Here is a 24,753-nt window from a genome sequence, read left to right on the forward strand (position 1 = left end):
TGTAGCACCCGAGGCGTGGTGCTGTCACCCACAACAGGATGACCATATACAGACCATATATCTAAATCAAAGATAAGCTGAGCCGTCACATTACTATACGATTGCAGATCCATTTATCCCAATCTGCTGGACGGTGGTTACCGGCTTACTTGGCATATGAAGCCCCCCTTATTGGCTTTCACAGAGCTCTTGTTTTCGTAGTTAGTCTGTCTCGTAGCCCAGTCCAATTTCATATTGCTGGGCATCTTAGCAACAAGCTCGTTTAGCAGTGTGATAGTGGTGCATACCAACGGCTACAGTTCAACAGACCTTTCCTCATGAGCATGGTCCTCCAGGGGGATGGTACGCAACCGACACCAAAGTGCAGGACCTGCAACTGTTCGCTCAGCACCTAGAGGCAGTCCGGCAAAGACTAAAAAATCTTAACACTCGCCAATCTGAAATCCCAAAGGAAACATCCGAGCTGAAGAGGAACTAGTTTTCAAGTCTCTAACTCTTATAGGTTCTGAGATCCCTTAGTTCATACATATGGACGGATGGACATGGCTAGATCGACTCGGCTATTGATGCTGATCAAGAATATATATACTTAATGGGGTCGGAGATGCTTGCTTCTGCCTGTTACATACACTTGCATTATACCCCTTTACCCATTTTTACTGGGTGCAGGGTATAAAAATTGTTTGAAAGATTCTTCGTGCTTTATGTGAATGTGCTTTAAACTAATTTAAGCCAAGAGGCTGGCTTTTCCCAGTTGGGAAAAATTGAATAGTTAAAAATATTGAAGTTCGATAGTTGAGATAAAATGATTTTATTTTATTTTATATTAATGGTACCATATGGGTAGAGTTTTTATATTTTATAATTAGAGAAAATTTGATTTTTCCGCAGAATTTTGGGATCCGCTGCTCTGATTTGACCAAGAGTTACCAGATGGGCAGCCATTCTGTAAAATATTTGAAAAAAATGTATGTTTCGAAATGCATCTTAATGGCAAATTCTTACCTGATCGTTAGCAGCCGAGTTATCACCTTTGTTCATGCCGCCAGAACCAGAATTGTTTGGATTGTTAGAACCTTTGCGGTTGCCCGAGTTCATATTAGAAGCGTTGGAATGCCCCCCGTTGTTTTGAGCCATCCATGATAAAAAATTGCCTCCCTGAGAAGTAACTGAAAGAGTTTTTTGTTTGAAACAATGATAGTGTATAGAAGGCTTGCCTGCTGATCCTGGTTTTGATTTTGCAGCTGATTGCCAAGAAGGCTCCACTGATTCAACGCAGCAGCAACCAAAGCAGGGTTCATCGGCAATGAGTTTAAATTAAGTCCAACGCCTAAAGGGTTGTTCATGTTTTGCCCTTGATTGGAAGAGCTGGATCCTTGCGAATTTATGCCTAATGCTTGTAGGTTAGGCATGTCCAAATGTCCCCTGTTCATCCAACCACCATTGCCTACGTTGCCATTGTGTGGCTGGTTCATGCCATGAAAATTATTCTGCCTATTATAGGGAATACCACCTTCTTGGCGGTTCATGTTCCCACCACTATTATGATTACTACCGTTTGTGTAACCCCCACCCATATTTCCACCAAAATTATTGCTACCCATTCCGTAGCCACCACTGCCAATGTTGCTGTGACTATTGCCGATTGCAGTGCTATCACCTCCGTGTGCATTGTGTTGATTATTACCTCTATGATGTCCGCTTCGGCCTGAGTTCATGTGATTTCCTTGAGGATGGTATGAATGCATCCCGAAATTATTTCCAGAGTTATAGTTGTAATTTTGGCCTTGATGGGTCCGATTTTGCTCGGCTTTGGGAGCAGCGTTTGAAACGTGCACTGACACCCCTAATAAAATGACACATTTGTACACATATACATATATACATATATATATTCAATTAATTGCTTACCCTTAATAATATGATCCTCACCACAGAGAGATTGGGCTACATCAGGATCAAGGAACGTAACAAAACTAAAAGCACGAAATGGTCGTGGTATAAAAACATCGGTCACTTCTCCAAATTTCGAAAAGTACTCGCGTAGATCATCCGAGTTAATATCCTCCGTGCAACGGCCTACAAATACTTTACATGGCACCTGGTGACCCATGCCCTATGGGTAAAAAAAAAAAAAAACTGAGTTAAGCTTAGTTTAACTCAAAGGTAGTTTATTATCACCTTTGAATTTGGTACTTTTACTTCACACCAACGGCCATCGATAAGATGACGATTTGAGAGTACACGCATTTGGGCTTCGTAAGAACCGAAACGTACGAATCCGAAGCCCTTTGACTGGCCCGACTTGACATCTTTTTTTATTTGTGCCATGAGCACTTCGCCATAACCCTCAAAGTATTCACGTAAACTGTCTTCAGTTGTTTTCCAAGCCAGTCCCAAAACGATCAAATCAGTGCATCGTAAACGTGTTTCAATACGTTTTGTTTTTGCCGTTGAATTTTCCAAGTTATCATCGCTTTTACGTTTGTTTTCTATGGGAGGCAATATGGGGCGATAAGCACTGTCGATCTGTGGGACAGAACTTTTGAAATTTGGTATACCTTTTGGAAACACACAAAAGTAGACATAATCTCCCCAATCCGAATCGACATTTGGTGGAAATAGTCTGCCTTCGTTAGAGCGAACACCACGAACAGCCTTCGAATCCATATTCCTGTATTTAAGTCCACAAGAACCAGGAAACTGCGCCTGAAGTGTAGATATTAACAAAGTTCCATCTTCTTCAGCTGGCAGCTCGATTGGTTCATCACCCTCCTCCTCGGATACTTGCACGAAATCCATTTTGAGATTTTCTCAAAATTCTAAAAATGTTTAAAATATTAATCCAATTTATATGCATTTTAATATGATTTCTATGTTATCTACACCATTCAATCAACTGAAAAATCACTCTAATATACTCCAAATTTAATCCCATATTTGGATTTTACCTCAATGTATTCACTCACTCCGCAACAGATTGTTCACACATTGATTTGCCTACTAAATGCGTTTATGTGTAAAAAAACAAAACAAACAAAACATGGTATTCAAAATATTGTGTTGGTCTTAACTCTTATTAACTAGTTGGAAGTTTCTGGCTTTGCTCGGTCCAAGTTATTTGCTTTAAATTTTAAACATCAATTTTCTATTCATTTTCCTCCGATGGAAAATTGTATTCTACCTGTATTTTCCTGAACTCTGAAGCCTAATTATACTTTACATAGATATTTAAAAATGAACTTAAGGTCCATCGAATTAAAAAGCAAATTCGAAGCCGAAAAATAAACTTTACTTATGCAAATTTAATTAATTCCATTTTCGTTGAAGCACGTACTCATAAAATTCTTATGCAGAAATTTGAAAATGTAGAAGCCGATTCGAAACTTAAAACTTCGACCGAAAATCTTTGAGACGTACTTTCCTTTCAAAATAGTTGAGTTTTGCAGGAAAAAAAAAACGAGGTATATATTTATTTATATAAAAACACACACATTACACATATACCCAAATACATACACATATACACATTCATAAACACACACTCAATTACATGTCTTCCAAACACCTCACAGCCTATTGGACGCATACTGATATTAACATTTCAAATATAATAAATACAATTTTGAATATGTGCTAATTAAGGTGATGCAGATTTGATATAGTTTGCATTATATAAAAAGAAAAATGCAAGAAAATTACAATCAGATGCAATAAAGACATAAAAAAATATTTGTACATATATAATTATAATTAACTTAGCACTCGGATGTCTTCTTTTTTATTGATTTTTGACCATTTCTAAGTGAGACTTTATAAAATGTAGATTTTAAGAATTCGTTGGTGGTTCCATCTTTAGGGGTGGTTATGGATAGCAACCCCATCGACAGCGTCGAGTAGAGGGGGAATGCAGGTACCCAGATTTATGTACAAATAAGGAGCTTAACTAACGATAATATTTGCTTTATGATATATACAAGTTTTACAAAGTTAAATACATAACATAATGCAAACAAATAACAAATCTTTGTAAACACATTTTATATATATATATATTTTTTTTATTTTTGTTGTTGTCGGTCTTGATTTCTTAATAAATTCGTATATATTTCGTTTTCTTGAAAGTCTCTTTGGCATACGACTTTCTACATTTCTCAAATATTCGTAGCCAATTCAATTAATCGTCTTTGAAAAAGAAACATACAAAAAAGCGGACATGAGTATATCAAAACGGAGTATACATGTTTAAATATTGCAATGCATCCATTGCAACCTTAGAACCTAGTCTTATTATATCTGAATTTGAAACAATTATATATACTTTCTGTTACAAACGTTTGAATAGCTTCATAAACTGAACTTTTCTTAACTAAAAATTATGAGTTCTCAAGAAAACATATACATATATACTTTAACAATTTACCGTTCAGTATTGTTGTTATTCAAAAAGGAAATCAACCAAAACAAGTTTTCTTATTTATGTGTCCACCCCGCCCATTACCTTGAAGACTTTGATACCCCGAAAACAATAAAGAATTGCTATCTTCGAGTCGCCGAAGATAAAATACCTTTGCAGAATTGTGGCGTATGGGCTTGAAGGTATGTGTAGAATAGGGAAGCTCGCAGTTGCTCAGTTGGGTGAATATATACATATTTTGAAAAACTAATAGATTGTTTATACAAGAACCCACTTTTCGACCGATTATTCCTATGTGAGCTATATAATATAGTGTTCCAACAGCAGTTCATGTGGTACAATATACAATATTTTATAATTATAGTATATACATATATGTATATATACGAATAATGCTGTCAGATTAAGATGACAAAATGATTGAATTGAAATGTGTGTATGTAATTATAAATGTATGTGTGTGCGTGTGTGTATGTATGTATGTGTGTATATATATGTATGTGTGTATGCATGTAAATTGTCTTCTATACCAATAGCAGACCAATTTTTCTTGTTGCGCGGCAAATTGAAATAAGTAAACGTAATTATTAAAGCTGCTCTCCTCCTCGATTCTCAAAAATGTAAGTAAGGCTTGCAGGCTTCACCTATAAATTAGTCGCAGGCGGTTACAACGCTGGAAGCTGTGGAGCAGGAGGAGGACCACCATGGGGGCGGGGCAGGAGGCGTGTGTTTGTAGGTATGTATGTATGGTTGTGTATGTATAGTTATGTATGTGTGTGTGTGGGTATGTATGTATGTGTGTGTGTGGGTATGTATGTATGGTTATGTATGTGTATGTGTATGGTTATGTATGTATTAATGTGTGTGTATATACGTATGTATTAATGTGTGTGTATATATGCATGTGTGTGTATGTATGTATTTTCACATGAATTTTCACCATTTTAAACTAAAACCCACGCTTAAATACAAAATGCTATAAATTCAAAGAAAATATTTTTGGTTATAAAATATCAATTCTGCAATTGGTATTCCTTCAATAGAATAAACATACATATATTCATTTTTATACATGTGTGACACACATAGATAACTTAACCAATTTTGGCATTTACAAGCTATGCTGTCCTAATATATTTGTAATATACTATCAACATCGGAGCACTATATCACAAAATTTTCATAAGAAAAATCGCTTCAAATTGTACTTTTGTACTAACATAAAAGTAAAATCTTATCAGCAGACCACTTAGCTAATATGGAAACGATTGTGGCAAAATAGGGAAATATGCGGCTCATCTGATTTATATATGTACGTCTGCATGGATATTTACTCCTCGGCGTGCCGAAGAAAAGGTTTCTTTTTTAAATCATATTGAACGAAAATGTTTTTAAGTAAAAGTACATTTTCATGTACCGGCATAGACATAATAACTTATAATTTAATGCAGTAATATGCATATGTATAAAACGGTACACGTTTTTACATAAATATCTATTTAAAAATGCATACATTTAATGCACACGATTGAGTACATGTACACATGTACAATCTGAAAAGCGGTCTAACGCATACGCGTGTATGTACCCAAAAAAGTTGATTGGCGATAAGGCTCTCCTATATGGTTATACAACAATTCTTACACTATTTATTAAGGGTTAGTAGTAGCACTACAGATGTAATGCCTTCAATCAATATATGTATGTATGTTTTCAGTACAGCTCACACACGTAATATTTCCTTTTAATGCTCGCTCTCTCACAAGATTCACACACAGTCAGAACCAGATCGGAGTCACTTTTCTTCACGCTCGAATCTCGACACAACACACGCTAGGTCAATCTGCACATCCACTGTTTAATAAGTGCGTAATAAATACAAAGAATATTTACAATTTCGCTTTTAATAAATTTGAATTCGTAATGTACACCATTTCTCCTTGCAAAAAATGTGAGGATAAAATTTTCTGTATGTATACTAGTGACGAACGACAGCGAACGACAGAGCTCCGATATATCGATGATTGACTTAGGGATGCACCGGTTTTCTATCGATGTTACTTAGTCGCGTTCCCAATGTTGAAAATTAAATTTGAAGAATGCTACATCAAATATTTATTTCTTTTGTATAAAATTAATAAAACAATTCACAATTACAATATAAAGTCTTCAAGCCCAGGAATAATCGAACTCAGAATATTTTAATGTGAGCAAGCCCCATGATTGCTTGCGACTATTTTATTATGCCCAGAGCCTCGAGAGCCAAGCGATCGGTACCACGCGTATCTCACTTAGTGCGCAAGGTCTGTTTGTTTTGAGCTCCTGACAGCTCAATGACTTTGTAGCATTTCTGCAAATCAGTTGTCTCCCCTGTTCTACATGGACTCCTAAAGACTCCGTGAAATACTACCAACCTGCTGGAATTTACTTCCTTGGTTAATGATGCTTTCCTTTCTTAAATGCAAACTTATGTAATTTTCACTGACTTCAGTAAGGTGTTTGACAGTGCACCACGATCTCATCTATCAATCATGGCTACAGAAGATGTTTACTTCCCAGTGCTAGAAGTCTTCTTTAAGTTCAGAGTGTCCAATATAATAATTAAAAACAATGTTTTGCAGCTTAGAATACGGCCATGGGGAACGGGATGCGTATGCAACCGAAGTTAAGGGGTCGATAAGAAGGGAGATACGTTGCGCCCCGGGAAAGACTTCGTTCTTCACGGACGGACACTTGTATCAAACATTGAGCAAATTAACATCTACCTTGTGGCAAACTTAATAAAATACAGTTCGAAATAGACTTATTCCGACCAAATAAAGTTTATTTTGAAACAACATTTGCGGTAATTCCTACCGCAAATACTCGAGCTGACCCTTGTGCTGCAAAAAATTCGTACGCGAGCTGATGGACCCTGAGCTGCATGAAGGCAGCCTCCACAAAGTAAATGTAACCGAATATAACTGAAAGGTAAGCTGCCGTGGCCGGAGCACCTGTAGACATAATGTTAGTGTAATGAACGAGTGCATGTCCAGCTATGATGGCCGACGCAGGATGAGAAAACCCCATTACTTTAAGGGAGACGAGGTTGTGTTCATTACAAAAAGTAGGTCAGCCTGGCTCCAGAATAGGATGATTCAGATGATGATGTTATTTACTTCCGATACAGATTATTTGGTGTCTAAGAACCAGTAAACCAGCTTATGCGGCCCAATAAAAAATCAATTTACAATAATTATATTTATACTTTTAAAATACCACTAACAGCACCTTTAAAAATTCTCCTATGAAATCAGATAAACATAAAATTGATAGCTATTATTTAAAAGTTTGGAATATGCGCAAATGAATTTAATTTGATATTTTAAACAAGTCATCAATAAAATGATTGAATAATTGTTTATAAATATGCTTAAGTTGCATAATTAAACTTCATTAATTCGTTTTAAAAATTATAGATGCTCGTGGTGGATCTTATTTTTAATTTAAGCATTAAATTTTAGGTACATCATTTAGATTTTTTTTTGTTAGTATTAGACTAGTTCGGTTTCATATGTAGACTTTTGTCGGTCACTGTGTTAAAAACTGATAGAAAAATCAACAAAACTTTGCATATCTTTCGTGTTCTATTCCGTCATTCCAAGTTGATTTAGGGGATTTGACTGTAACGGACAAGTCCAGTTAAGTCAAGTTATTCCTTACATGGCATCAAATTGTTGATAAACTTTAAACGCCTATCAATTATGGAGCATACAATCCGGACTAAATTTATTCCCCAACAATTATTATATTTTATCGCTGGTCGGCGCTGCTGTCAACAATTTGCGTGCACGTTCCGAACCTGCGAGCACAATATACTTATTGGTTCAGCCCATACTTTGGGCTTACGTTCGCAATTCACATTAATTAACGGGCAGGAATGTGTAAAGGTGTTCAAACGGAAATGCAAACACTACATAAAAGAGCCAAAGTCCTTGACATTGGCTCCCTCAACTATAGTTGACATGTTCACATTGCTGGCTCGTACAAACGTTGTAGGAAAGGATGAGCTGCCAAATTGTGCGGACTATTTTGGCGGTCACTTTAGTGTTAAAGTTCCGTCAATTCATATTCCATTAACAGTTCTAACGCAACCAACAGTACGTCTGAAAACGGAAAAACATAGCAAGCTCTTGAGGAATGGCTCACTGTACGCGTACCACGAGGACATTCTTGGCTCAATTTATGGTCATCGAGTTATCATGTTTGATGGCAATCTTTGCTTGGATAAATCCATATTACTGCCGCTATTAATTTTGGAAGATTCCGAATCTAAAAATATCAACATCAAAGTTATTTGCATCGAGAAAGATAATATTCTAGCAATATACAATTGCGATCGTTTCGCCCAATGTTTGGGTGAAAATATTGGCGAAACTGTGGGCATCCAAGTGCCTCAGTATAATATCATTAGCTCTGCAACACATGTTGTGTACACAACTGCCAAAGCCTTTTTGCGCTCCTTATTTAACAAGGACTCAAAAAAATGCAGTCAAATTAGCCACTTTGTAATAAATGATGTGCACCTACACGCTCCTTATACTGACATTCTGCTATATGAATTGAAGCAAGCATTAAATTTCGATCGAAATCTTAGAATCATATTACTTTCACAAGAATGCGACTCAATGCGATTTGTGAACTTCTTTGGCGAGGGCACGAAATTCTGCATGGAGCCACTGAGCCTGATTAGCCCTAACATTTGTTACTTGGAAGATATCCATGGACTTATTGCATTGACTGATATTCAAAAAGGCCCAGAGATTTACAAAAAGCAGCGGCAAGTGTTCAGAAATAAAAACCAGAGAAATGAACAAATAGATAAATGTCTACAGGCATACGAGGAGCTTGGCAGCGATGTGGCCATACGTCCATTTCTTTATTCAATCAATTATGAGTCGGTTCCGGTTAATTATCAACACTCGGTTACTGGGAAAACGGTTATTTTGATTGCCTCCCAGCTGGGCAAAGCGAATCATCTGCGATTGTTATTGTTTATGGGCGCTAATCCATACATTTCGGACGCACAACATGAAAACGCCATAACTGTTGCAGCTTTAAATGGAAACGCGGAATGTATTGATATACTTGAAAATTTTGAGCTTCACGGTTATGTTGTCAGAAATGCCAAACCAGAATTTGTTGATTATGATCTTATCATCGATCTAATGTATCTTATATGCACAAAGTCGGATTTCTCACCAGGTAAGATAAAAACCCAATCATTGAACATTGTATGATCTTCGATTTTGATAAATTGTCAATAAAATATAAGTGTTCAGTCTGGCAGAGACCGAAAAAAAGAGTGCTCTAGTGGGAATTGTGAGGCTAGGACATTCTGCACACAAAATTAGCGCAGAGTGTAGGGTATTTTCTAGATATCACTATCGATTAGGTCGCGATAACGTTTTAATTATCGATAGTATCGATTCTTTATGTTTCATTTCCAATCATTTTATCTATGTAATTTGGGGTAAAATGCTCCGTATTTAATTGTCTCAGCAATTACCGTAATTTACTTATTAATCCACTTATCCAATGACATGTGATTTGAAAAAAAAACTTTTATCGTCATTAAAATAAATACAATTAATCAAATCCCTTTACTTATTAATAATGCATTTATGAATGATGAAAGATATACACATATCTTCTCTCTCTTTTAAATAGGGCATTCGTTTTCATTCACGAAAAATCGTTTATAAACATATCTACATACATTCAATTGGTCCATCTCTAAGTCTCTATATCGATAAATTTAACATTTCCATTACAATTTTATTTTTGATCGAAACGATACTTTAGTTTTGTGTTGTTTAATTAAAATGAACACAGTTTTGGAAAGTAATAAGGGCAAAGTTATTCCGGCTACTAAGCGTCCAGATGGCACATGGCGCAAAGCACGCCGAGTCAAAGACGGTTACGTGCCACAGGAAGAAGTTCCACTGTACGAAAGCAAAGGGAAACAGTTTGTTACCCAGAGACAAACTGGAGTGCCTCCCGGCATGTGTCCACTTTTGGCAGCTGAAATCAAAAAAGAGCGCGAGAAAAAGGAGAAGGCTAAAGTAAAAAAAGTTGAAAGGCAGTCACCTAAAATTTTATTGAAGCCAACATCCCACGCTACGGAAGTGCCCATCTGTACAACCTCCCAAATTAACCGTGATGCTCCAAATGAGTCTGAAATTTCGAAACTAACAAATACCTTGGATGACACCCTTACGCTGGGTGACGACGGCCTTGAGATTGATTTAGCCAAGCAAATAAAAAAATTGAGAAAAAAAATACGCGAAATTGAGCTAATAGAAAGTAGAATTAAGGCGGGCGACATAAACAAACTTGACAAAGATCAACTGGAAAAGGTGAAAAAGAAGCCGGAAATTTTAAAGCAATTAAAGAAAATCGAAGAGAGTTCTACTGCCATACTGAACACATAGGTCTTTTAACTGAATAAACTTGTGTTAAAGTTAAGTTCAACATACCGTACATGTCTGTTAAATAGTTTTAATTTGTGACAGCTAACTGCATACATCTGTTTTAAAAATGTGTGTTTTCGTTTATCTGTTCAACATTTTGCCCGATTAGCAAGTACGGCCTTTTTTTTAAATTAATTTATAAATAAATACGAAACTATGCATATTACATTTTGTGTATACCTTTTCATTTTATTTATGACACTTGTATTTTGCAGGAAACATATTGATCGTTTTGCCGACTTTTTACCATATAGTAAAACTTAACTATATGTTGTTAAGTCATTTATTGACAGGCAACTTGCAAGAGTTTTCCATATTCTTGTTGCACGAGAACATGGACAAGGAATACTTATACTCTTTAGTCAAATGCCGCAAGGAAAATAAGTTGGTCGTTTTATCCACTGACATAATCGAGTCCTTGCCACTTCCCATATCCTTTCAATACCTAATAGACACAGCATGCCAGAAAAGAACATTATACGACGGTATCAGCAACAGCACTGAGGACAGATATGAATGGGTAGCAAAAGATTGTCTGCTGAGGAGACAATTGATTCTGAATGATGCTGAAGGTTGGTTTACAAATTTGTTTAGCTCGCATAATGTAAATCTAAGTAAATATAATTTTCAGCTGTTTGTGAAAAACACTGTTTTCGCTTAATATCAAAAGATGCATTCCAAATGCTGAGCGGAACGAGCAAGCCTCAGCTACAGACAATGCAATTGGACAAAATCTGTTTGACTGTCAAATTATTGTCGCCAAACACGATTATTAGTGAATATTTAAACTTTACTATTGCACCGCCGCCATTAATAAACGTACACCAGACTGTGCAGTTTCTCAAAAAGATTGATGTGTTAGACGAATCTGAGGACGTCACATGGTTAGGCTGTCGGCTAATTGATATTCCTGTGCCTTGCCAACTTGGCCGAACTTTAATTTTTGGCATCTTGCTACAATGCTTAGATCCGATATTAACTATTGTCAGTTCGCTGATCACATCGGACCCACTGAGCATACCCTCAAACGAAGAAATCGACTGTATATGGGATGGATTTACCATTTACATTCAAAATCGCATTAAAAATGAACGTGCTCGTTTAGCGGAAGACCAATTTTCAGATCACTTGATTTTCGTTCGTCTGTTTCAAGAATGGCAAAGCCGATTTAAAAACGACAAGCAACCTTTATACCTTACCGACGAGTACGAATTCATGCTAAATGGCCTCATGGAACAGCTGAATTTAACCCGCATCAGACTCGTGAGTGCGTTGCGAGCGGCTAATTTGATACACAGCCAAGGTCAATTGAGTATACAAAACCTCAACATAAAATCGGGCAACTGGCCTTTAATAAAAACTGCCCTTACTGGCGGCATGTATCCCAACATTTGCGCAGTAAATGATAAACAAATATACCTCAACTCGGCTCAGTCAAGCAAGGTTCATTTGCACTCCAATACGGTACTTCGGGACTTCTTGGAACCATTTAAAGTATCTGCTCGCCGTATTTGCACGCAATGGATGGTCTGTACGAAACAGAAGAACAACATAAAGTATGCAACTGTTGTGGTCCCTCTAGCCGTAGCTATGTTTGCGGGTAAGCTTGAACATGTTTCGTAAGACTAACCTTCATATTATTGTTGCTTACAGGTTCAACGAAATTGGGACTTGGACAGATTACAGAGATTCAGTCGCCGTCGGATAGAACCAAGATTCATTTCTTTATAGACGAATGGATGTGGATGGTGGCGGCCAAGTCCGATATCGAGCTGGTGTTGAAAACGCGGCAACAATTTTTCAAAGTGTATCATAATTTCCTTAAAAACTGCACCGAATTGGAAAAGTGGCGAAGCGAATCGCCCAATTCGACGCAACATTCACTGTTCGAAGCGTTGACAATAATATTTGCAAATGAAGACGCAGCTGCCGGGTTTAAGGAGTGTTCCTACATTGGTTTTCGACCCACTTTAAAGCTACCGGCATTATATATGCTAAGTGTCAATGCGCATTTCACTTGGCAACAAACAGATGAAAAAACTGTTTTAACGAATAGAGCACCTGGTTTTGAAAGTATATTGCACCATATTGAAAAACATTATTTTTTGCTCTATACAGAAGATAATCCTGGGCAGTTTTACAAAAAAAGCGATGCGTCCTATATGGAAAGTGTCATAGGCAAGTTTGCCAGGCCGATTGAATCACCTCGTAGACATATTTACGTGATTTTGTATTCAAAAAAACCCGATAGAATGATCAGCATTAGCCGAGCGAAAATTCAAAAGGGTGAATTTGTTTTAAAAGAATATTTTAGGAATGCAATCCCATTGAGCGACATTTTGTAAGTATTACAATAGGATATTGTTTTTTATATATAATTGATATAATTTTGTACGTTTGATTTCCTGTTGTTTACAATCAGAAATTTTATTGATAATATATATACATACAAATTTTAATTACAATACAATACTATTGCTTTAAAGGCAGGCCTGTGCATCTTTAAATGTGAAAGCTCCCAGCTTTGATGGTCGGCTTGTGTCAATTCTTATCGACAAAAAGGTTGGAAATTTAATTATGGATTTATTTGCTTTTCGACACCATTGGATACACAAATAACATTTAGAGTTAAGTTTACAATGTGTTAGTATTAATGGCGTTCTGTGTTAGCCATAGCATAAATATGATTAAGACAATCTACGAGACTCAGTCACCAAATAACTTAAGCATACACTTGGAATACATTGCCTTTACATAAATACATCAATTGAAGTGATTTTACACATATGTAATCTCGAGAATACTTAATTATGTGTTATTATAGTTTTTCGGTTTAAATTGAGTAAAAAATGTGTACTTGAAAATGCATTTTCATAATCTTACACAAATATAAAATGTTTTATGCGGTGACTACGGAAAGTTAACAGGTGATAACAAATATTTCTTTTCTATAATACATTTGGTTTATTTCTAAAAAAAATATTCGAGATTATTACGGAAAGTACATGTACTATATTCGAATACACGGAAATGGTAAAGCAGATTTACAACTGTTTGAATTTTATCAATGGCAGCCACACGACTTCACAATCATATTTCTATACTTTTTCAAGTTGACATTCTCATCGTTGAGATGATATAAAACAGGTAATGCTCCCAGTCGTGTTGGTGCACAGCATGGTTTTGGCACCCTTTTCGGCTCGAGCAAGTGCACCAGAGTTTGAACAATTGCATGATTTGTGGCATTCATGTGTGCATTTAGTGGAAAATTGCATTCTCCACTGCAATAGAAAGCGCCGTAGCCCTCCGGCGCGATTATCCAGTCATGCCAGCCCAAATCCTTAAAGTCAATGTACAGTGTTTGCATCTGACAGCTTCGCGTGTTTTCAATTGAGTTATCTATAAATGGATTTACTGGCTCAGATTTACTTTTTTTGCGCTGATGTAGAGTGCTGCGTTTAGTTCGCTTCGGAGTACTGTGGCCAGATGTGGATTTAATGAGTTCAGGACCTCTGAAAAATCCAATCATAAAGGGCTGATTTTCATCATCCACCTTTGTTCTGCGATGTATTAATCCGATATCATCGAGTTTAATTTCTCGGTCAGGTTTGTTCAGTGCATGTGCACCGATATAAATACCGTGATTTTCGTTTGAATTTACTCGCCAATCATGCAACGCCTCCGTAACATTGAGCTCCAGCCAGCCCACATAGTCACCTGTTGTGTTGACCGAGGACAGCGGCTCGAGCATGTTCGGGGCCGATCCTCCCGAGCGTAACATGTAGACTGTGACAGTAAACTGTTTGTTGGTTGTGGTCCATTTGCCTTCGTTAGAGTTTTGGTAGATGCGTAGTTCGGCCATCATTAGATAATTGTCAGCGGGAATATTATTGACATCGAACCATAGTCGGCGTCCGTGCTCGTGGCGCATTTCTTCTACGTTGTGATTGCGTTTGTTCAGGAAAGTCATTATAATGTCGCTCTCATCGATGGCACGCTTATCCAGATCTGTGATGAAATTCTGCTCGCTTTCATTTGTATCACGCTTCGAGCGGCTATGATCACTTTTGTTTTTAATAGCCAGACCCTCTTCGGCGGTAATGCGGTAATAAACGTCAAGCAAAAACTTGGGCGCCGATTTTCTAAGGGACAAGCCGTGGCTTCGGTGGTGTGAAGGACGAGCGGCAATGCCCAGGAATTCCAATATTTCATGTGAGACGTCCAACTTATCATCGTCGGTCAGCACACGTTCCATGACTGTCTGATCTTTACCATTATCGATGTATATGCCAGACTGTGTTGAGTGAGTATAGGGTGCAGTAAAAATAATTAATATCAAGCAAAGCGATGGTAAAACGACAAGTGATGCTGTCATGATGTTTCGCTCGATGAGTTATTATATTAAGCTGCTGGCATCTAGTTGTATGGAAGCCTATGCTGTTTCTGCAATCGTTCTACTGTGATATTTTATTTGTGTAGTTTTATTAATGTGTACATCGAAAATACATACACACTTGTATTCGGCTCGTCGTGTGTATCTTAATCCCATGGATGCATTTCTTTCTTAAAGGCATTTCCTCACAAGTTGGCAGGGCTGCTACAATGATCTGCAGGGCGTAAGAACTCCTGAACAACGTTTGCTGGTTCTTTTGCTCTACGGTTCGTTAAATATGATTTTATACTTGTATAAATTCGATAAAAATGCCATTATTAATATGCTGGCAGCATTATTGAATTTAAATTTTTGCACTTTTCATAATCTGTTGATATTCCATTTTTGCAAGAATCTATATAGTAAATATACAGTTAATTGGCAATATCTTTTTAAGCGAAACGAATCCAAACCCATTAATTACTTCCGCGCAAAGTCGTATTGTCAACGCTTTTTGTCCCAAACCAAACATATTTTACTGCAACACTTTACCAGAAGCAAGATTCAAATTTTATCCAGAGCGCGCGCTTTTCATCAATATTAAACAGCTGTTCATTCGATTTTTAGTACATATAATTTTAAAATAACTGTGACCAGGGATTCAGGGACTCGCCAGCATTTTAGTTATCGGGAAATTATTTTATTTTCGATAACAATATTAGTAAAAAATCAGCTGACGTCTCTTGGCATAGTGCTCGAATAGCTGGCAGTCCATTTGTAAAAGAGAAACTGTCAGAGACGAGTTTGTTGAGCATAAATTAAATAATACGAATAATTTACGTGTGAAGCTACACAGTATTTTTTGTTAAATACATGTAAATATATCTGCGAGTGCATCGGTGTTTGTGTTTGTTGTTCGGAAGTGAGATTCTACAGGTGTGTTTATAAAGAAAATGTTTTCATTAATTGGCCGTGTTTAAATACATATATTATAAATAGCTGTGTCTTGTATAATTATATGATTGAATTCATGGATAAATATACCTAATATTCTTAGCATACACATATATACACATACATATGTATTTTGATACTACATGTGTTATTAAACCTGATTCGTCATTGAATAGAAATATCAATATTTCGCTTAAAATATATAAAGTATAGAAAACTATAAAGTATGCAACAAAAATATGTAACATATATATAGATATGTGTATTTGCTTTTAATATGCACATATATATTAAAAAAGTCAAACAGATTACACATACATGTTTGTAAATTTGTATGTATTAGTACATATGTATATGCATATTTTTTTAAAGAAAGGCTTTCAAACTCAACGGCTCTATAATTAACAAGAGCCCAAAACTGTACGCACGTGCATATGTATGATGTCACCGTTAAATTGTATATATATGTATGTACGTATGTTTATCCGAATGAAACATTAATAGCTAAATATGTTTGGGTGGGTCAGGCAGAATAAGAAACACTTTTATATTATATGAATGATTTTTCATCTACTCAAATGTACTCAAATTAATGTATGTATGATGTAAATATAGCTTGTTAAAAATTATATTGTTGATATTACAAAAAAAAAAAAAAATTGGAAACAAAAAACTGCAAACTCTCATATAGCATGCATAGAATTTCATTTTTTTAAGGTATTAATGTTATAATGAGCGACGGTAATTAAAATACATTTTTCACAGTGTAATGCAAATGGAAGAAGAAGAAGCGCAGCCGCTACGTAAACGAAAAGTTTTGAAAAGAAAAGAGTTAAGAGGATAGCTATTTAGATGAACATTATAACATATTGTTAGCGAGGGAATCAGTATACAGTTGTAATTCATCCCAAGGGAAATTATTTTTTGCATTGTCCAACGGACATTTGTATATATGTATATTAATATGGAAATATTATGCGTGATAATTACCATAAGTCATGCAATGGGACTCACCTAATAGTTAACGCATCCTTGAAACACGCACGAGTATTTAAACTTAAAACAAAATAGAGGCTCGCCTACTCGACACGCCTTTTGATGCTGACCAAAATGATATATGTATATATATATTATGTGGTCGGATATGCTTCCTTTGCACAAATACATTATATATATGTATACACAAATTCTTCTAAAAAATTAAAGATACTTGATCTGTATCTATACTTAAATCAACATTTTTATTTGGAGAGTCTAGCTCTTAAACCCTTTGGATTTCGATATCTATTTTTATCGATTGCTTTGGAAACGGGTCAAGTAATCGATGCTTAGAGACAAAATTGGAAACGGGTCAAGTAATCGATGCTTAGAGACAAATAAGTACTGCACGAGTACTGGAAGGATCTACGAGGACAGATGAGCATGATTAGATCAGATCGTCTCGGCTCTATGTGCTTATGGGGTCGCAGATGCTTCCTACTGCTTATTCAATTATTATTATACACTTTTTACACATTATCAAAGGGTTCGGGGTATAAAACAGAATAAATTCTTAACTTTGGTTAATTTAATGCAATATATTCTGCTACTTACTTTTACTTTAATGTTCTCATTCCAGGATGGATGAACTTAAGGGTTTCTTGAGACAAGCCGGCCAAGAGTTTCTCAATGCTGCCGGCGAAGCGGCAATGGGTGCCGCCAAGGATGTTGTTGGATCTGTGATTAACGAAATATTCATAAAGAAGGAGGCGGATACCAAGCGAGTCCTTCCGAGCATTAAGAATATGCGAGTTGTAAGTGATCAAAAGCAAATTGTAATTATAATTATTGCAATATTAAATAAGCAGTTAAACTGGCATGCATTATAAATCTCATATCTCCTAAAAACACTTTCAATATTTCTGCTAATTATGTTTCGGTCAAACGATCCATTAAAACTTAGCAACCCTTGCATAGCGAAGCTGCCCCTTATTGTAATGTAAGTAATTTAGTTGGCGGTGCCCTTTGCAACTCCACAAAATTGTCCTACTACATTTCTATGTGTTCGTGTTTTTTGTATACATTATCGAAGGTATAATTTCCTGATTTCTATTACACTCTCTGTTTGTCATTTCATCTTAAGTTTCAAGCAAGACTTTATTTAAAATTTATATAAATCGTAAGTAATTCGTTGTGAAAAACTAAATATATAAATATAATATGTATATATCGAACCGCACAGCCCAAACCGTTACAGCTAGAAATCTGAATTAAATGTGGAGTAATCGTTAAAATAGGTTCTATAAATCTCTATTGTTTATCATGCGATCAGAGAGAGGTATTTCACATTTTTCGGAAAATCCAATCCACCTCGGTGGAAAGTTTAGTTGGGAAGTTTTAAGTTTTGTACAATCAGCTTTCAGATTATTTTCAAAGCGTTTTATGAAAGTTTTTTGTTTACGATTGGCTTCAAACTCTTTTTCAAAATCTTTGTGAAAATTTATATCATACATTCCGTAAACTTCATCACTTTTGGGATGAAAATTTGCATTTATGCAGACCTTGAATAGATTTTCTTGGCGGTCAATAGGGGTCAAAGGTTACAAGTACGATTTAAATTTCGTTGGTCGGCTTCAAACTTATTTTCAGAGCTCAACATGAAAACTTAATCAAAAATCCAAACTCAAACTTCAAAGATCTTTGAAAAACACATCTCAAAGGTTGATTGAACGAAAGTTTATATTTTCGGCTTCATTTCCACTTTTCGAATTTTATTCCAAGGACATCAAACTCGGTTTTAAATATCCATCTAAAGTATAACTTAGCTCAAGCTCAAGATAGTACGGGTAAATACAAATTTTCTTATGGATAGGAAATGTCTGTCTTAAAATCGAAGCAAAAAACAAGCCCGGAAAAGATCAGCTGACCAATAAATGCTCAACGAACAGACCCAACCGAAAGATCTAGAAAGTTTACATTTTTACCATAGTTACCTGATGTGATGAAGGTGGAATCGCGGAATCCGACATAAGCTGCCCCTTCTCAGCTTCAACAATCTGGAGCGCTAATTAATTTATATAAACTGGTTTTGGTCTCATAAATATGTACTATGGCAATCCGTTGAAAAATACGATATTTGAGATTCAATCGGAAAAAGAGTTCCCGAATAGGTCACATGAATACGGCAATTGAATAACTGGGTATGTTAAAGTACATTTCGTATAGATAACAAAAAGTTTTCTATTAAAATCATTTTATGTTGCCAATTTGGACTTCTTTCTGTCTGACGTATCCTATTAAAAACTGTCTGAAAATATACCAAAAGTAATACCCTTACAGGAAAGCAATCCTCTTTATTCTTCTATTCTATAACATCAAAACGTATATGAAGCAGATTCAAATTGAACTGATGATCGTACAGCTATAGATCGGAAGAGAGGGACGCAAACCTCTTTAGTCCTATTCAAGTGCACTCAAATAATAAACGGCTGTGTTTTGTATATTGTTATTGTTGTTGTTAAGACCTCTTCCTATCTAAACGCCACTGGAATATTATTAAATTTGATATTTTACTATCAAAATCGTTTCAGTGGCTTTAGCAGGAATGGGATCACAAAAAATGTGTTTGTCCTTTAAATATATAGATATTAAGCCTAAATTTGTAAAATATGTACAATCATGTCGGATATTTGGCAATATGTACAACTAATTATAACTTGAGCCTTCTTTTTTGATTTTTTTTTTCTATTTTATTTACGATCTTATAATAGATGAAAAGAATTAAGTGTTTTTTTATGTAAATGTATACAACAGGCAGGAATGGAACATCTCCGATATAGATAAATATATTCTAGATATATTCTAGATCCCCATCAATATCCGGGTTGATCTAGGCAGGTCCGTCCGTCTGTCTGTCCGTCGGCCTGTACGGGTTGCTTTCAAATCAATTGATAACTTGTTCCGTTTCAATAAAGTCGATAAGAATCTACAACGAAATCCGTTTTTTTAAGGTCTTAAGAGTTTTTCAAATTTTTTTTGAATAATTCTATTATGGTCTTTTATCCTTTGAATAGCGCTGTAAATAATCAGCTTGAGTTGGTTTGGGAAAGGGTTCAGGGGGAAAGGGTCCTTTTACTTGCGTTTACTATAAAATTGTGCAGAATTTCTAAATCACATTAAATCTGTAAAAATGATTTCCTATTAAAACAATACAATTATTATAAAAATTCGAAGTAGCTCCAAATAACAATTTAATTTTTCTAGTTGGGCGAAAATAACTCGAATCTTGGATCGCACTCGGAGGTGCAGGATTATGAGACACTAAGGAATAGCTGTTTGACGAACGGATCACTATTCGAGGACACACTCTTTCCGGCCAGCAATGAGTCCCTCATGTTTTCACGCCGACCTGACCGATATTTCGAATGGCTGCGACCTCATGTAAGTCTCTATAAGTTTCGGTTTATTCTAATGGTAATGGTAATAATTTATAGTCAATATGCCAGTTGTTTAAATATTTGTGTACATGCTAATGATTAAATGACGATAAAGACAAACAAATTTTACAATTGATAACTAAAGATCATTATAAATGAAGCTCTTTATAGGGTCCATACAATTTTTTTAATTCTTGTATAGATGTGTAATAATTCCTGATGAGAATTGACAGTCGAGTCAGAGTCTGTCCGATTCTTTAAAAAAAATGTGGAAAAATGTTATATTTTATTTTACGTTTATTCCGAAAGCTTTAAGTCTTTCACTTCGCGTTCAGCATAAACATTTTTTTGACAATAGCGTATTTGACTTCTTGTATTTGCATTGGCGAACAAATTACATAAACAATATTTCGATTTCTTCCAGGAAATCGTTGACAATCCTCAATTTTTCGTCGAAGGCTATTCAAGATTCGATGTGCAACAGGGCGAACTTGGCGATTGTTGGCTCTTGGCTGCAACCGCAAACCTGACACATGAATCGTCTCTGTTCTTCCGTGTGATTCCCCCAGAACAAAGTTTCGAGGAGAACTATGCTGGAATATTCCACTTTCGCTTTTGGCAATATGGTAATGTTAAAGATACTCATTTCAAAAAATCGATATAAAGATAGTTTTTTTTTACCAAAATTTAACAGGTAAATGGGTTGACGTGGTTATTGACGACCGTTTGCCAACGTATCATGGAGAGTTGTTGTATATGCATTCGGCTGAGAAAAATGAATTCTGGAGTGCACTTTTGGAGAAGGCATATGCGAAGTACGAATATTAACCGTGACGTAAAGCTGTACTAATTATTATACTAATTATTCCTTAGGCTTCACGGATCGTATGAAGCCCTTAAGGGAGGCACCACATGCGAGGCGATGGAGGATTTCACTGGAGGTGTCAGCGAGTGGTATGATCTTAAGGAAGCGCCAGCCAATCTTTTTAGCATTCTGCAGAAAGCCGCAGAACGCAACTCCATGATGGGATGCTCCATCGAGGCAGATCCCAACGTGCTGGAAGCCGAAACGTCACAGGGATTGATTCGTGGACATGCCTACTCCATTACCAAGGTTTTATAGTTGACTTTGTGTGGGGAATATAATGTACAATTTTTATATGTACAGGTGTGCCTCATTGATATTGTGACACCGAATCGGCAGGGAAAGATCCCAATGATTCGAATGCGAAATCCGTGGGGAAATGAGGCAGAGTGGAATGGTCCATGGAGCGACAGCTCGCCCGAGTGGAGATATATACCTGAGGAGCAGAAACAGGAAATTGGCCTAACATTCGATAGAGACGGAGAATTTTGGATGTCGTTCCAAGATTTTCTAACCCATTTTGATCGCGTTGAACTTTGCAATTTGTCGCCGGAATCTTTCATTAAAAACTCTGAGGATAATCAGCAGAGCGGAAAACGTAAATGGGAGATGTCAATGTACGAGGGGGAATGGACTCCCGGCGTTACCGCAGGCGGTTGTCGCAACTTCTTGGACACATTTTGGCACAATCCGCAGTACATAATATCCCTGGCTGACCCCGACGAAGCGGATGAGGAGGGCAACTGCACAGTTATTGTTGCCTTAATGCAGAAAAACCGTAGATCCAAGCGTAACATGGGAATGGAGTGCCTTACAATTGGTTTCGCTATTTACAGCCTAACCGAACGTGATCTGGCAACCCGTCCGCAAGGACTCAATTTCTTTAAGTACAAGTCCTCAGTTGGACGATCGCCACACTTTATCAACACTCGGGAGGTATGTTAGTCCCATTCCTTTTAACTTAACCGCATTAAATTGTTCTTTTTTTCCTTATAGGTATGCGCTCGATTCAACCTACCTCCGGGTCACTATCTGATTGTGCCTTCGACTTTTGATCCAAATGAGGAAGGCGAATTCATCATTCGAGTCTTCTCTGAAACTCAAAATAATATGGAGTGCGTATACAATGCAAATGCAGAAGAGTTTGTATATTAGATGTAATTCAGCAGCAGATTTAATTTTCTATTCAGTCCTTAATACGAAATGCATTCTGCAAGGGGTGGGTATATATGACTACAAATCTTGTCTCTATATGCATGTTTGATCTGTAATGTGTACAATTGTCGGGCAAAATTGTAGTACTAATAAAATGTTAGAAATCGCGTTGAGGGGCTAGAATACATTTTGCTTGGTAATATTTGCAGCTCAAACAAATTATTGTGGCTATTAATTTACACTTAACAAAATATAACCTTCAATATTTGCTTGTATTACTAACTACACGAATAATCAATGCTCAAAATAAAATACGTATTATTGCTGCTTAATTTAGAAATTTGTCAATTTAGAGCTAGGTTTACTTAGATTTTATTTACTAATATGTCTATTATTAAATACAGTTTGCAATATCTTTCCGTCCAACCGTATTTCTGATAGATTTAGGCCCCTAGAAAGAAAATTGTTAAAGGTTTTTCATAGGCAAGGATTTTTTTTAATTTCAAATTTCAAAAGGTTTGGTTTTTTACCGTAACTTTCGTAAACCTATTTTATAAAAAGCTTGAGAAATAATATTTTATCTATTAGCTTCTTGTGCAATTCTTTTATGTATAACCTAATTACAAATGTAAGATTGTTAAAATAAATACATTGTACAAAATAATTAGATGTTTTTTTTTTTTAAATTCGTTAAAACACAATTTTCATTTACATCGCCAAACTAATAATTTAAAATTAGAATATTTGATACATTTATTTAGTTTTTTGAACCTTGAAAGCCTTCATAATGTATAATAATATAGCATAAATTTTACATAAATTTGGAAATTCATTTTTCTCGCATACTCATCAGTCAAATAATTTTCCACTTTAATATAGAGAGAATGATGATCACGTTGGGTATGGAGACAACTCGGATAAGGTAAGTCAATGTTCACAAAATAGTTATTTATTTTACTAAATTTTTGGTTTGTTCTCAAGGTCATACCAGGTTTTCCGACACCGAAGCCCGTAGATCCACAAAAAGACAGCTTAAAGCGATTATTTGACAGCATTGCCGGCAAGGACATGGAAGTAGATTGGATGGAGCTGAAACTAATCTTGGACCACTCAATGCGGGATGGTGAGTTGACAGCACAAACAGCACAAATATATTTCTTAACATTTACGAAATATCTTGTTTCACTATCATTATTTTAGATCTACCAAAGCCTGTTATGTTTAACCGACTTCAAAATAACAATGCATTCGAAACTCAGGCAGAGACTGGAGGGGATTCTGGCAATGCTTGTGGAATACTGTCCTTGATATGTGGACCATTCCTTAAAGGTACTCCCTTCGAAGAACATTTGGGCATGAATGATCAGTCCAACAAAAGGCTGATAGATGAGGGTCCAGCAGGTATGAGAGTTACAACTATATTATTAGTTAATTTATATGCTGTTAACAATAATAATTGTACCCATTAAATGCTCTAAAATTGTTATCTTAATATCTAATTTATATTTATTATATTTTATAGCTATTGTCGACGAGACTCATGGCTTTTCCAAAGATGTTTGCCGTTCTATGGTGGCAATGTTAGATGCAGATAAATCGGGAAAACTGGGCTTTGAAGAGTTTGAAGCATTGCTTACAGACATCGCAAAGTGGAAAGCTATTTTTAAGACATACGATACCGAAAATTCGGGTAGAATATCAGGATTCCAGCTGCGTGAAGCTCTGAACTCGGCAGGTTACCATTTAAACAATCATGTTCTTAATGCCTTGGGGCATCGATATGGTTCGAGAGACGGAAAAATCGCCTTCGATGATTTTCTCATGTGTGCCGTGAAAATTAAAACATATATTGGTAAATTTAAGGAGTTAAAATTTGGTAACAAGCTTCTAACATATTTGCATTGCAGAAATATTTAAAGAAAGAGACGCCGAGAAAAACGAAACCGCGACATTTACTTTGGAGGAGTGGATTGAACGGACAATATATTCTTAAATGCACAGCTGCTATTAGATTTATTATGATAATATATAAGTGCACGCATACTCATTATTGTGTAAAAAAT

The 24,753-nt window shown here is 36.0% G+C and overlaps 5 protein-coding genes across 10 annotated transcripts; 3 read left to right on the forward strand and 2 right to left on the reverse strand.

The window, feature by feature from the left end:
* Positions 1-795: 795 nt before the first annotated feature.
* TBPH (TAR DNA-binding protein-43 homolog) lies at positions 796-6,382 on the reverse strand. 6 transcript variants are annotated; one of them, XM_064686968.1, is made up of 7 exons: positions 6,062-6,382; positions 2,656-2,822; positions 2,182-2,529; positions 1,912-2,116; positions 1,218-1,846; positions 1,006-1,158; positions 796-946 (listed from the first exon to the last, which is right to left on the reverse strand). In XM_064686968.1, the coding sequence occupies exons 2-7, from the start codon at positions 2,800-2,802 to the stop codon at positions 866-868; spliced, it is 1,563 nt and encodes a 520-aa protein (XP_064543038.1). In that variant the 5' UTR covers positions 2,803-2,822; positions 6,062-6,382; the 3' UTR covers positions 796-865. The 6 variants fall into 6 exon arrangements, with proteins under 6 accessions (XP_064543038.1, XP_064543035.1, XP_064543036.1 ...); XM_064686965.1 differs by having other exon boundaries at positions 2,182-2,492; positions 2,562-2,822; positions 6,149-6,381; XM_064686966.1 differs by having other exon boundaries at positions 2,182-2,492; positions 2,562-2,822; positions 6,145-6,381.
* Positions 6,383-8,076: 1,694 nt separating this feature from the next.
* bgcn (benign gonial cell neoplasm) lies at positions 8,077-13,831 on the forward strand. The gene is made up of 5 exons (XM_064686710.1): positions 8,077-9,661; positions 11,145-11,501; positions 11,561-12,529; positions 12,583-13,270; positions 13,416-13,831. Exons 1-5 carry the CDS (start codon positions 8,161-8,163, stop codon positions 13,546-13,548), a joined length of 3,648 nt encoding a protein of 1,215 aa, XP_064542780.1. The 5' UTR covers positions 8,077-8,160; the 3' UTR covers positions 13,549-13,831.
* Pym (partner of Y14 and mago) lies at positions 10,222-11,095 on the forward strand. Its single transcript, XM_064686713.1, has one exon. It carries the CDS (start codon positions 10,282-10,284, stop codon positions 10,888-10,890), a length of 609 nt encoding a protein of 202 aa, XP_064542783.1. The 5' UTR covers positions 10,222-10,281; the 3' UTR covers positions 10,891-11,095.
* gbb (glass bottom boat) lies at positions 13,326-15,455 on the reverse strand. The gene is made up of 2 exons (XM_064686712.1): positions 15,440-15,455; positions 13,326-15,386 (listed from the first exon to the last, which is right to left on the reverse strand). Exon 2 carries the CDS (start codon positions 15,302-15,304, stop codon positions 13,994-13,996), a length of 1,311 nt encoding a protein of 436 aa, XP_064542782.1. The 5' UTR covers positions 15,305-15,386; positions 15,440-15,455; the 3' UTR covers positions 13,326-13,993.
* A 611-nt stretch (positions 15,456-16,066) lies between these two features.
* On the forward strand, positions 16,067-24,733 carry CalpA (calpain-A). Its single transcript, XM_064686711.1, has 13 exons — positions 16,067-16,237; positions 17,874-18,048; positions 20,498-20,674; positions 21,095-21,296; positions 21,365-21,485; positions 21,544-21,784; positions 21,839-22,471; positions 22,532-22,650; positions 23,570-23,612; positions 23,672-23,813; positions 23,891-24,091; positions 24,213-24,542; positions 24,598-24,733. Exons 2-13 carry the CDS (start codon positions 17,875-17,877, stop codon positions 24,681-24,683), a joined length of 2,469 nt encoding a protein of 822 aa, XP_064542781.1. The 5' UTR covers positions 16,067-16,237; position 17,874; the 3' UTR covers positions 24,684-24,733.
* The last annotated feature ends 20 nt before the right edge of the window (positions 24,734-24,753 follow it).

This window comes from Drosophila montana, unplaced genomic scaffold, assembly GCF_035044405.1.
Source record: "Drosophila montana isolate Dmon_TW-CO22-7 unplaced genomic scaffold, ASM3504440v1 contig_3200_1, whole genome shotgun sequence".
Taxonomy (NCBI): domain Eukaryota; kingdom Metazoa; phylum Arthropoda; class Insecta; order Diptera; family Drosophilidae; genus Drosophila; species Drosophila montana.